The 13,760-nt window shown below is 35.6% G+C and overlaps 1 protein-coding gene across 3 annotated transcripts in view; it reads left to right on the top strand.

Moving 5' to 3' along the window:
- Window positions 1–3,330: 3,330 nt before the first annotated feature.
- si:ch211-274f20.2 (calnexin) overlaps window positions 3,331–13,760 on the top strand; it is a 42,596-nt gene continuing 32,166 nt past the window's right edge. For 2 of the 3 annotated variants that reach the window (XM_052149341.1, XM_052149340.1), the window contains exons 1-2: window positions 3,331–3,362; window positions 3,496–3,622. In XM_052149341.1, the coding sequence (XP_052005301.1) occupies window positions 3,349–3,362; window positions 3,496–3,622 (141 nt within the window). In that variant the 5' untranslated portion in view covers window positions 3,331–3,348. The remainder of the gene's footprint in view (window positions 3,363–3,495; window positions 3,623–13,760) is intronic. The other variant, XM_052149343.1, reaches the window with a different exon arrangement.

Genomic DNA, 13,760 nt, shown 5'->3' with positions numbered 1-13,760 from the left:
CAGAAGGTCAGAAGTCATTATACACTTTATACAAGTTAACTGTACCTTTAAGCAGCTTGGAAAATTCCAGAAAATTATGTCAAGCCTTTTGACTATTAGCCAATTAGGCTCTGATAGGAGGTGTAATGAATTGTAGGTGTACCTTTGGATGTATGTTATGGCCTCGTTGCTTTACATCTTGGAAAAATCAAAAGAAATCAGCCAAGACCTAAGAAAAAAATTGTGGACCTCCACAAGTCTGGTTCATCATTGGGAGCAATTTCCAAATGCGTTTTCCATGTTCATCTGTATAAACAATAGCATGTAAATATAAACACCATGGGACCACGCAGCCTACTCATACTGCTCAGGAAGGAGACGCATTCTGTCTCCTAGAGATAAATGTAGTTTGGTGCTAAAAGTGCAAATCAATCCCAGAACAACAGCAAAGGACCTTGTGAAGATGCTGGAGGAAATAGGTAGACAAGTATCTATATCCACAGTAAAAGATGTCCTATATCAACATAACCTGAACGGCTACTCAGCAAGGAAGAAGCCACTGCACCAAAACCACCATAAATAAGCCAGGCTACAGTTTGCAAGTGCACATGGTGACAAAGATCTTACTTTTTGGACAAATGTACTCTGGTCTTATGAAACAAATTTGAACTGTTTGGCCATAATAACCATCATTATGTTTGGAGGAAAAAGGGTGAGGCTTGCAAGCCGAAGAACACCATCCCAAATGTGAAGCATGGGGGTGGCAGCATCATGTTGTGGGGGTGCTTTGCTGCAGGAGGGACTGGTACACTTCACAAACTAGATGGCATCATGAGGAAAGAAAATTATGTGGATATATTGAAGCAGCAGCTCAAGACATCAGCCAGGAAGTTAAAGCTTGGCCGCAAATATGTCTTCCAAATGGACAATGACCCCAAGCATACCTCCAAAGTTGTGGCAAAATGGCTTAAGGACAACAAAGTCAAGGTATTGGAGTGGCCATCACAAAACCCTGACCTCAATCCGATAGAAAATTTGTGGGCTGAACTGAAAAAGCATGTGCGAGCAAGGAGGCCTACAAACCTGACTCAGTTACACCAGTTCTGTCTGGAGGAATGGGACATTCCAGCAAATTATTGTGAGAAACTTGTGGAATATAAAAGCAATGCAACCAAATATCAGAAACTTCTGACCCACTGAGAATGTTATGAAAGAAATAAAAGTTTAAATAAATAATTCTCTCTATTGTTCTGACATTTCACATTTTTAAAATAAAGTAGTGATCCTAACTGACCTAAGACAGGGAATGTGTTCTGATTAAATGTCAAGAATTGTGAAAAACTGAGTTTAAAAGTATTTGGCTAAGGTTTATGTAAACTTCTAACTTCAACTGTATTTATGTATGTATGTATATATATATATATATATATATATATATATATATATATATATATATATATATATATATATATCCAATCAGCCATAACATTACAACCACCTGCCTAATATTCTAAGGTAACTCAGATACACACTCTGTGTTGGACATTTATTGAGGTAGCAGCCAGGTATAAAGTGACAATGAATTAAAGTGCAACTCTGGACATGTGCAAATGTTGGATGGTGTACAGGTGTGTGAGTCAGCAGAGTGAACAGCAGTGGACTGAGCACACAGCTCTGGGAGGCCCCAGTGCTCAGTGTGGTGGTGGTGGTGGTGGAGATGCTGTTCCCGATCCGGACTGGCTGAGGTCTCCCAGTCAGGAAGTCCAGGATCCAGTTGCAGAGGGAGGTGTCCAGGCCCAGTAGGTTCAGCTTTCCAATCAGGTGCTGAGGAATGATTGTGTTGAATGCTGAACTGAAGTCTATGAAGAGCATTCAAACATATGAGTCCTTTTTATCTAGGTGGGTGAGGGCCAGATGGAGGGTGATGGAGATGGCATCATCTGTTGAACGGTTGGGACGATACGCAAATTGCAGTGGGTCTACTGAGGGGGGCAGCTGGGTCTTAATGTGCCTCATGACGAGCCTCTCGAAGCACTTCATGATGATGGGTATGAATGCAACGGGATGGTAGTCATTGAGGCAGGACACTGAAGACTTCTTTGGCATGGGGACAATGGTGGTGGCCTTGAAGCACGTTGGAACGACGGCGCTGCTCAGAGAGATGTTGAAGATGTCGGTAAGAACATCTGCCAGCTGGTCTGCACATCCAATGAGAACTCGGCCAGGAATGTTGTCTGGTCCAGCAGCCTTCTGTGGATTGACTCTACATAGAGTTTTCCTCACATCGGCCATGGTAAGACAGAGCAGTGCAGGTGAGAGTACCTTTAGGTGTCTGAGAGGAAGAGACGAGTATGATGAGCCGATTTTCATGAACGGCAGCAAGTCATTGACTTTTTTTTATTTTTCTCTCTCTAATTTTAATGTATACAGTTTTCTGTAATAATAATGCCATCACTTATTTGTTTCAAACTTATACACAAATAACTTGATTGGATTATTAATTAATGTATCTGTTTAATGTATCCAATATTGACACCATTTAATGCATCATTAAATAAATTATCAGTAATTGTTATTATTATTTTTAGCCTTGTTGGTTAAAAAGTAAAATAATGAAAATTAAAATGTAGCTATAAGCATTTATTTATTTTTTTTTAAGGTGCAATTTTGTGATTGTTCTGCAGAAATCTATGTCCTTACAATGCTCTAAAGGTCAAAGTATACTTCAGGTGGGCGCGTTGAGGATTGCTCCGCGCACAGAATGTGTGACGAAAATTGCGTCATCAGCACGCGGTCCTCGGCTGTGCGTGTTGTTTGCGCTAGCCATTGAGTGTAGTAACAGAATGTCACAAAGCAGTTTAATGTAACGCATTCCTGTTCACTCTCGGTAAATAATAAAACGAGCCAACCGCTTTCGGTTTATCTGGGGAGACCATAATTTAAATCTAAAATACGCTCGCTTTGTCTGCTGAACGCAGAGGTAGTAAAATCGCAACATCGCATGTCATTGTTTGGCAGGGGTGGAACATAAGAATAAAAATGTATTATACAGGCACACGGTTCTAGCTGAGCTAATGATAGTTCCCAACATGTAGTCCAGATCATTGCTTGTATTGACTGAAAACCTGATGCACGTAACCAACTAGGCTAAAAAAAAAATTTTTTAAAAATAGTTTACACAGCGGTTGTTGATTTGTACGATTTCAAAGAAAAAGTCAACTTCAGCATGATATACTTTAGTTTACACCCAGATCGTTCTTCCAGTGATTGGCTGTGCACAACGGTTCAAAATGCTTATGAAAGAAAACGACAGAGATCAAAGTCCTCGTTTAAGATTAAACATACAGGAAACCCAACAGGCGAACACACATGAACATAGTAAGGTAAAACAGAGTGTGTAGGCCTAAAGCATGTGCAGATGTTTGCTTCTTCATTTTTAATTCTTAACATTTGTGCTTATAATGATAAGTGGATATCATTGACAAATTAATACAACTTTGCTAATGTTCGTTGTAGAAACAGGAACAACAAGGACTTTCAGGGAACTTTTGTCAAACGTTTGTTCCAGCACGCAGGTATGACGCGCTGTCAGAATTTGTTTGTTGGCGTCTGTTTATATTTGAGTCACATCAGTGGATCACAGGTAAATATACATATGCTAAAATTACATTATTATTAAGACATGTTCAATATTTAAAGTGTACTGTTATAGCTGCGTTTCTTTCATTTTCGCAAACTGGCTCTCAAAATCCATCGAGACTGTAATTGAATCCCTATGGCAGGTTTCCCAAAAGCATGCTGCAGGTACAAGAGTTTTGGACCACTATCAAGGGCGTAGCAGCTCTTTAAAAGTGTGATTTTGTCCCCGTACTTTTCCAAGCTAAACCCATAATTAGTCCAAATGGTTAATTTGCATACAGTATTATTTTCGTTTTGTTACTTTGGGCTGATTGAGCGATCATCCAGCTGAGTTTCATGAGCCGGAAACAGCCCTTACATAAGAGTCCATCAGTCAGACTGTCTAATCAATGCGGCTCCATTCATTTAAGTTGCTTTCAACAATGCTCATCTAACCATGTTTTTATCGGCATTGATGTTGATCTAAATTAATAATCTAGAGATTCGGAACACACAAATGAGAGTTATTTATCTGCATATAATTCTTGATTGGCAGCATTACGTGACATGCACTGCAGAAAAACAAATCAGGATAATCCTTCTTGATTTTTAGGAGTTTATATCAGCGCATGAGTCTTCATTAAGTGATGCTTTTTACATGATGTTTGTGATGTAATAGTTTAATCAGTTGTTTTTGTCAGTTTAAGCAGATTACTAGATCTGTTTTAAATATGTAAAGCTATTTACAATATCAGCTCCTGTATTTTACCTCTATGATGGTGTGCAGTCAACAAACGGTAGGGAAAAAGATAGATCTGTGTTCTCAGAACACTTAGAGATTTTACTGAAGTGAATAGATATGTAGACACACTTTTTTATATATGAAAATGTTTGGATGTTATTGAAACTCATAATAATTCTAAGACTATTATTGTTGTCTTTGATCAGTCATGCTCATCAGCTCACAAACTGTAGGGAAATGATAGATTTGCCTTGTTCTTATGATGCTTAAAACCTCTACTAAAGCATCTTTGTAGGACTGTAGACAAACACATTTTAAAGGATTAACATGTTCTTTTGATCATTGATTCAGTGACTAACTAATTTCACACAAGACACTCCTGGCATCAGCAGTAATGGTCACTGAATCATTAAATGGATCTGAACGAATTTTGGTGAACGTGGTCAAAACACTCGAGCCACTTGGATACATTTAAATCTCACAATGCACAGAGTAAAAAATAAAATTGTGCACATGCACAGTTGTCATTATTATAATTGATTAAATAATTTATTCAGGACTTTTAAAAATGTGGGGTGACAAATACATTTTAAAAAGTACAAATGTAATTTCTTTTAATGTTATGAACTTGCATGTGAAATAATCACTGTTTGAAATTTAATGTCAACTAAATATTTGAACAAATTATTGAGTTGAAACCTAAAAAATAAGAAGAATTAAATAAACATCAATAAAACCCTTGTATCATGAAAAAGCTCAGTGTCATGCCAGTGCAGTGTGATCTGCAGATCCAATTTACCTCTGTGGGTGACAGAGGTAAATGTTTCAAATGAGGCTTATTTCTCTAAATGAAAATTATCTTTTTTTATCTCATTAGTTAGGGATTTTGGAACATCTATAACCACTGCAGTATATATCGATCTTTATAACACTTCTGATTTTGGCAGTAGTACTCTCCCATTTAAGGATAAATCCCTTACTAACCAGGAGTTAAAGTAAAAATTTTAATCCCAGGATAAAAAATTTGATCCTTTATTGGTATATCATAGAGTTTGTTATGGAAATCCTAGATGTGACCCAGGTAGGCCTATCATAATCTGGACTTGAACAGGAAGGTTACGTCATACCCTGACTCAAACAGGGTTGATTACAACTCAGACTTTAATCGAGAACTTGGCAACGTCCTGCCATGGATTACTGGCTCGAACTTGAACCGAGATCCTGTATTATTCTTCCTGAACAACAATATGCTCACTTTGTTCTTATATGAGAATCTTGTATATTCTATCTGCTATTTCTGTTGAACAGCAATAACATTTTACTTAATGTCCTTCGTTAGATCAGTAGCGGTTCTAGCTTGTTTGGCACCCTGGGTGAAACACGCTTCAACACGCCCCCAAAGTTGTTGCCGTGGAAAATTATAAAATTCCACTAAATAAATAAATGCATGAAAATAATAATAATTTCAGGGATCCAAACTCCTCACCTTTCGGATGAAATTCCCTGTTTTGAAACCACAATCGGTCACTTTTGTTATTGTGAAGAGCAATGATTAATGTGCAAACGTGAGTGATATTTATACGCGTTTATACGCTTTCTCATGACTCACGTCGGTGCTGCAGAATACATTGAAGTCTATGAAGTGACGTCACTTTACAGCAAAGTGTTTTACACACGTTTTTGCTTCATTAATAATGTCTTTGTGAGAACTAAGCAACAAGAAATATTTAAAAACTGTCCATATTTGTGAAGAGACATTGAATGTCTCTTAATTTATTTTAATTAAATATTACCTTATCATTTATGAATATCAGAGACCCCAGTTATTATCATATTTTAATAGTTTTTGTTTTTTGTAATATTGTGTTTTTCATATGTCGTGTTTTAGTGGCATCCGCTGTCATTGCGGGGGGAAAAAAACATTCATCTGCTTCATGTGGTGTCTGTGTTATTCATCTGTTCTCTTCATAAATAAAGAAATGCATAATCTGCTATATGCTCGTCCTGTAAATTCATGATTAAAAATGAAAATGTGAACTGCTGTCTTCAAGTTCTCCAGGGGGAGGCTCACTTTCACCAAATTTGAAAACCCCTGGTCTATAGTATCACATGCTTTAGAATTATCTATAAAAAAATAATATAACTATTATCATTATTAGAAAGTTGATGTCTATCTTCTAAATCTTAGATCAATCAAATATTATTACCTATGTATCTTCCATGTATATAGCCTGATTGACAATCATCCATAATTTTATCTAGAACTAATTTTAATATTTCTGCAAATATTAAAGAAAGCAATCTGGTATCTAGTATTACTAATTCCTTCTTTTCTTATTTGCCACGCTAATACTTTTCCAATATTATTCCCATGCTCACAATATTCTGTCATGATCTGAGAAGCACATTTTCTGCTTCTTTGGATGTCAAAATATTATATTCAAATTGTTTGGATTGCAATTGTTGAAATAGCTGAGCATCTTTTGGTATTAAAATGTTCTCTTTCCATTGTTAAAATTTCTTTTTCGAGTAATTGTAACCTATTTTGATATAGTTTTTTCTTACTGGAGGAATAATTTATGATTTGGCCCCGTAAGAATGCTTTCATAACCTCCCAAATTATCCCCGAAGAAGCTGAATTCCTGTTTGAAATCATAAACTTGTCTATATTATTATTTATGAAGCCCAACGCTTCATAACTGTTCAATAAATGGTTGCTAAAAGCTTAAGCCAAAGCTTACAATTTGGCAATTCCGAAGAATGTTGCACTGCAGTAAGTAAAGGGGCATGATCTGACAATATTCTTTGTAGATAGTCACATAATTCAATCAAATATTCCTTTGCTTTTGAAATGAAAAAATTGTCAATTCTGGAGTAATTATTATGCCTACGTGAGTAGAAAGAATATTCTTAATTTGTTATTCTTTTATTTATCTCCATATATCGGTTAAATTAAAACATGAAAGTTTGTAATTCAAAGCTATGGCAGCTTGACTTAATGCTGACACTTTGGTAGATGACCTGTCTAGTACTGGGCCCATGACTACATTAAAGTCCCCTCCAATTATTAGTTCTCCAATAGGATATGCAAATTTGAAAAATAGACTATGAATGAAATCAGCACCCCCCATTTCAGGATGGTATATATTTACTAAAGTTATATATTGCATAGCAATTATTCCTCTTAAAATAATATATCTATCGAATTTGTCTTTATCAATAGATTCCATTTGAAAGGGTATATTATTGTCAATAAGTATAACCACCCCTCTGGATTGTGATGTAAAGGAAGAAAAGAACGCCTAAGACCACTGCTTTTTAAGATTTTGATGTTCAGAATCAGTGTGTGTTTCTTGTAGCAAAACAATTCCAATGTTATGTTTTCTAAGGTATAGAATGACTTTTTTCCTTTTAAGTCTTTGATTTAACCCATTGACATTCCTTGTAACATTCTTACAATTCAGTGTACCTGACATTAACTATAGATTAGTTGTTATATTTGCATCTAGGGGCATCTTAGGATATTATCTCTAAATGGCAACAAAATTAAATAACTATAATGTGTTGTGTCCACCCCCCAACTCCCACCACTTCCCCAAATAAAGTGTGAAACTTTGAACCCACATGACTCATTGTGCACTGCAGCATGCAGTCGGACTTGACTTCCTCTTCCTTATCCAATCTAACTAGCTCCCAAGTACTGTCAAACCCATCAAATTTTTTATTTATATTATGTACTTTCAAGAAAACATATTATTTACAAAATATGAACAAACCTAGTAACAATCCCGGCATTCACACATTTCCGTAAACAATTTAACAGTCAAGGTAAGAAGCCGATCAAAGTCCAAAATATGATCTTGTTTTTCTCAAACCGGATTTTAAATATATAATTCACCCTTGACATAATTGTGCTCTTTCAAAAGAAAAACCACCCTTTTACTTTGGTGCAGTTATTTTTGCATGGTTTTTTGGTGATTACTTTAGTAGAATTTACTATGGATCCCCGGAATTCTTTGATATGCCATTTGCTGGTGTCTTATCCGGCAGTCAAGTGTCAATGATGTTGTCGAAGATAAGTCTCTGCTGATGCTTTGGAGTTGAAGGATCTTTGTCCCTCCGGCAGTTGAATCCTCAACGTTGTGGGATGAAACATCGCATAAGTGACTTCATTATTGCGTAGAAGTATTTTGAGCGTGCAGAATTTTTGTCGTTTTCTGAACAAGGTCGATGACATGTCACGAAATATCATGATACTAGAGTTGCAATAGGTGAGCTTGCCCTTTTCTCTAGCCGCATTGAGGACCTTAAGTGTGTCTCCATACTGAAGAAGACGAATCAGAATAGCCCATGGCTTGCCATTTTCTGCTGGTCGTCGTTGCAAAGTGCGATGAGCTCTTTCAATTTCGTAGATCTCGTCCTCCTTCCCCCGAAATCTTAGGCAGCCATTCCTTCAAAAAATCCACCTGGTTTCTAACTTCCACCCCCTCTGGGAAACCAACAAGACGTAAATTCTGATGGTGAGATTGATTTTCGAGTTCATCTATCAATCTCCACTTTCACATTCTTTTGTTTTTGGCAATTTTCATTCTTCGTGCATATCACCACCTACTGGGTGGGAGGAGCCTTAAATATTGATCTGTTTCTCATCCACACCTATCACATTGCTTCTGAAGATATAGATTTAACCACTGGAGTCTTCTGGAATACTTTTATGCTGCATTGATGTGTGTTTTTGACTTGCATTATGAGGGCATACAGAGCTGAAATATTCTTCTAAAAATCTTTGTTTATGCTCTGCAGAAGAAAGGAGAGGAATTTCTTTTTTGGGTGAACTATCCCTTGAATCCCTGTGACATAGCTGGAAGCAATTTTCAGTGTTCCAATATTTATTGAAAGACATTGAAAAGAATTTCTGAAAAATCATATTGGAATCTCTTTTAAAACGTTAACCCATCATTGCCTGGTGATTTATTGTTTAATTTGTCAATACCCTTATGTATTTCTTCCAATGTAATGTCTTGATCACAAAAATCTTTAGATTCCTCATCTATAACTGTGGCATTTTCCTTATATGAATAAGAACATTCTCTTAACATTCTGTCAATGGAATATATCATTTTCCATAACATTTTGTAATTAAACCTGATGTGAGAGAATTATTAATATACATTTTCCTTAAATTCAGCATTTGTCTTTTCTAGATTAAATACATAAACTATCGTTGTATTGTACTCCTGAAATGTTTCTCATGATCTTAAAAATCTTTTGATCTGAAGGCGTATGCTTAAATGTTTGAAATGAGTTTTGTAGACAAAAATATAATTGTGCCACCATATTATATTATGAAAATTATATATTGTATTATATTATATATATATATATATATATAAAGCAGCCAATAAGTGTCCCACATAGATGGGAGCTCCTTCAATACTTTTTAAAAAGCATCCCAGGGTGAAACCTCAAGAAGCTGCTTGAGAAAATGTCTTGAAGATGCTAAAATATAACAGTTTTGATTTATTTTGGATTTGGTTTAGCCACAACATAATTCCCATGTTTCCATTTCTATTATTCCATAGTTGTGATGACTTTACTATTATTCTAAAATGTGAAAAATAAAAATAAAGAATGAGTAAGTGACCCTAAACTTTTGAACAGTAGTGTATATATAGAAATATTTGAAATTATTTTCCCCTCTAACCATTTTCTTGATCTTATAAATGCCCCTTTTGCTTTATTTACATAAATCTGATCTAACTCATACATCCTTATTTTGATCCAATATATTTAGCTTTTCATAAATATCTATTATGTTTCTGATTAAAGTATTTTCTCATGATAGTTAGTTTCTTAAAATTTCCCAATGCATTCCATATAGGTTAGAGACTATGGCTTTGCTCTAAAAATTATAAAGATAAGAAGTTAAACTTTTTGTTTTTAAAGTGATCATCTTCAAGAAGTGCATTCTTTAATTTCTTGTAATTAAAATCTATCAGGTTAATTAATACATAACTCTATGGTCACTAAGTACAGCAGGCACGATATCAATTTCTTGAACTTTATCCCCAAGATAAAGTGAAAGCAAAAAGTCAAGCCTAGATTGCCTGGATCCATCCTTGTTGCTCCAAGGGAATTTAATTAATACTTTTTTAGGGTTGAAGGATCTCCATTCATTATGACAATGTAAATGAGTGCATAAGTTATATACTGTATATATCAGTGTATTGGTTTGACTGCAAAACTGTAAAGGTAGACAGTCTAATGTGGGGTCATTCATTGTGTTCTAAACTCCAAGTATTAATTTAGCATCAGTAAATATTTGTATGCTTGTATTTCTTCATCAGTAATGGTCTGTTCTCCAAATAATCATTATTTCCATATTTCCCAAAATTTCGATATTATCCTCACTTTCTGCTGCCAAAATCAGCCATCTTCCAAATGCATGAGCTTTACTTCATGGAATATTTCCTTTAAATTTTCCTTTCAACATTGCAATCTCTGCTGATTTGTTACTCCCATGTGATAACCAAATGTTGTTGCCCCATTGATTACACCAAAATGTATGGTCAGACACTGACCATGTTTACACGAACACAAGAAAGCGGCTTATTGCGAGAATGTGGCGTTCCAGCTACAAGCACTTGCATTCCTCAGGTACCATGTTTTTGTAAATAACAAACATGGTACCTGAGGAAGACTTCACTGTTTTATTCCCCTTTGCTTCGCATTATTTCCAGACCATTTTGGAAAACCGTTTTCTTAAGTGCATGCAACCGTGGTCACTGCTGCGTGAGTTTCTGAAGTAAAAATCAGCCTTGAAACTCTTTAGAAAAAAAATAAAACTACCTTTCTTTTAAAAAAAAGTCACAAATACCCTTAACATTGAACAAGTATAAACATAAATTAAATCTAGATACGTTTCAGATTGTCAGGAATGAATTCTTATGAGAGCAGAACTTGAATCAGAACATATGATTGCATTCTTTAAACCTACGTCATTCATTTATTTTATTGCTATTGCAATTCTCATAAGATCTCATAAGTAAACACTGATAGCTGACCAGAAATCCTTTTCTTCCTTGATATTTTATTTGGGATGGTAAATGCGACACCTACCTGTCCACTAACTGGATTCTTTGAAGCATCTGTAAGTATGTGAGTATAAAAGTCCAGATTCACTTTATAATGCTTTAAAAATATAAAGGAAAAACAATTGGGGCACACAGTATCTGCTAATATAATAATTATTATATAATTAACCACAGTCCTTTAGATTGCATGTGATTCATACATATACAATTATAGTTAATAATAATAAAGCAACAACACTGAAAAAGAGAAAAACATTCACTGATCTTTTCTGGATAAATTTTTACACCCTTTAAAACTGAACACAAAATGATCATTTGAATTTACAGACACAAAGTCTGATAGCATTAAATCAGAATCAAATGAATGTCTCAAATCTGCAGTATAATCAGAAAAACTGAAAAAAAAAAGATGAATTTCACTTTTAACTGCAATATTTTTCCTGGCATCAGTTCATATTTTCATTATTGTCATAAATGACTCAAACAAACTTTAAGGTTTTGTGTTTTTCTGGGTCGGTTGTGTCACTCGGGTCCAGTTTAAACTGAAGAGTGCGAATTTGCGCATATGCGAGTTTCTGCGGCAACACACGTTTTATCACTCGTAGAGGCGTGTTTGATGACATGTTTAAAGTAAATAATGGTCATTTAGAACTGTAATTTTTGAAGGCATTATTTGAAGATGTTCAATGACATGTGCTAACAGAAATATTTGACTGATGATTGATAAATGATAATGAATGTCTGGTAGACCCGATTATCTAACAGAAGTTGTAAACTAGTCCAAAAATAAACAGTGAGATTTTACATACAAAAACACAACAATACAATCACATAATTTCAGATGTGTACATTACTAATCATTTTAGAGTTTAATAAATGTCTGCCTATAGTCTATATTCCACCCAGAGGGGCACCTCAGCCCATGTGGGCAAAGGGGTGTCCGCTTGGGCCACAAGTGGTTGAGTGGAGTGCACACGCATGTAGCTGGTTTATGAGTGGAGTGTCACACTGCTCCGCTTCGCTCACATGCTCTGCCCAACACAAAATAATTATCTTGTTGACTTGACCTTATAAGTTCTAGATCACTTATGGCCATTCTTTGACAAGGATTATAAAATGTATCATGACATAACTCGTACCCTGTTCCCTAACAACTTCCACATACTCCATTAGCTCTCCTATTCTCACCAATCTATAAGGTATTCCTGATTTGATGAAAATCACACACCCTCCCCCATTACCCTCTTCTCGGTCCCTTCTAACAGCAGTATATCCCCTTAACATAAAATTCATTTTAGGACATGATTCTTGTATACATATCACATCTGGTTTAACCCTCATTTGATTCATATATACTATAAACTCTAATCCATTTGCCAAAAGACTTCTAGCATTCCACTGTAATATTTTTTTATCATCAGAATTAACGACCAGGCCATACATTCTGACTTGGCTGTGATTCTGTTGTTAGGCCATCCCTAACTGTTTCCCATGTCAGCCCTTTTACATTCAAACGTCTCTCAGCTGCCTCTACAATAATTAGTATCTTCTCTGTTTTTCTTTTAGTCTGAGCTGTGCAATTAATAACTTCTGTTATGAATAGCACAACGTTTCTCTTACTCACAATAAATGTATCTTCTGTGATCCTACAATCTCCCACTACTCCTCTTGACCCTCCATTTCCATTTGTGATCTCTTCTCTATTACTGCTTACCTTCTCATTGTTCCTTAAATCCACTATCCTTACTGCCTCTGCAAATGACAAGTTATTCTTAACCCTCTCTTTCTCACTTCATATCCATCATAAGCAACATTATGTGCTCCACCACAATTTGTGCAGCACTTAATCTCAGCACCCACTTCACATTTACCATAATCATGCTCACCTCCACAATGCGCACATCTCTTCTTAGCCTTGCAAACTTTAGCAATATGCCCAGATCTCTGACAATTATAATATCTTAAAGGTGCATTTACATATGCTCTCAATGGATAACTACTAAAACTTATTTTTACCCTATTTTTATCAGACAAAGCCCCACCTTCAAACTTTAGCATTACAGAGAATCTATCCACTCTGCTTCCATCTCTACTCACTTGTCCATCAAGTGCAACTTAAACTTGTCTTTTTTAGCTTCTTTCACGGTTTATCAGTATAGTGATAATTGCACTGGGTGCCAATTGAAATGAACATCGCCTTACACAAGACACTAAAGTATGTGGGGATTTTGGATCACATATCACTTAAGGTGTGTTTTTGTGTATTTATGAATGTCAGACGGCCCCCCCATCCTCAGGGCACCAGCTGAAGAATTTCACTTTAACTG

The sequence above is a fragment of the Xyrauchen texanus genome, chromosome 19, assembly GCF_025860055.1.
Source record: "Xyrauchen texanus isolate HMW12.3.18 chromosome 19, RBS_HiC_50CHRs, whole genome shotgun sequence".
NCBI classification, from domain to species: domain Eukaryota; kingdom Metazoa; phylum Chordata; class Actinopteri; order Cypriniformes; family Catostomidae; genus Xyrauchen; species Xyrauchen texanus.
Note: the sequence above shows the minus strand (reverse complement) of the source record. Positions and strands in the feature narration are given on the sequence as shown.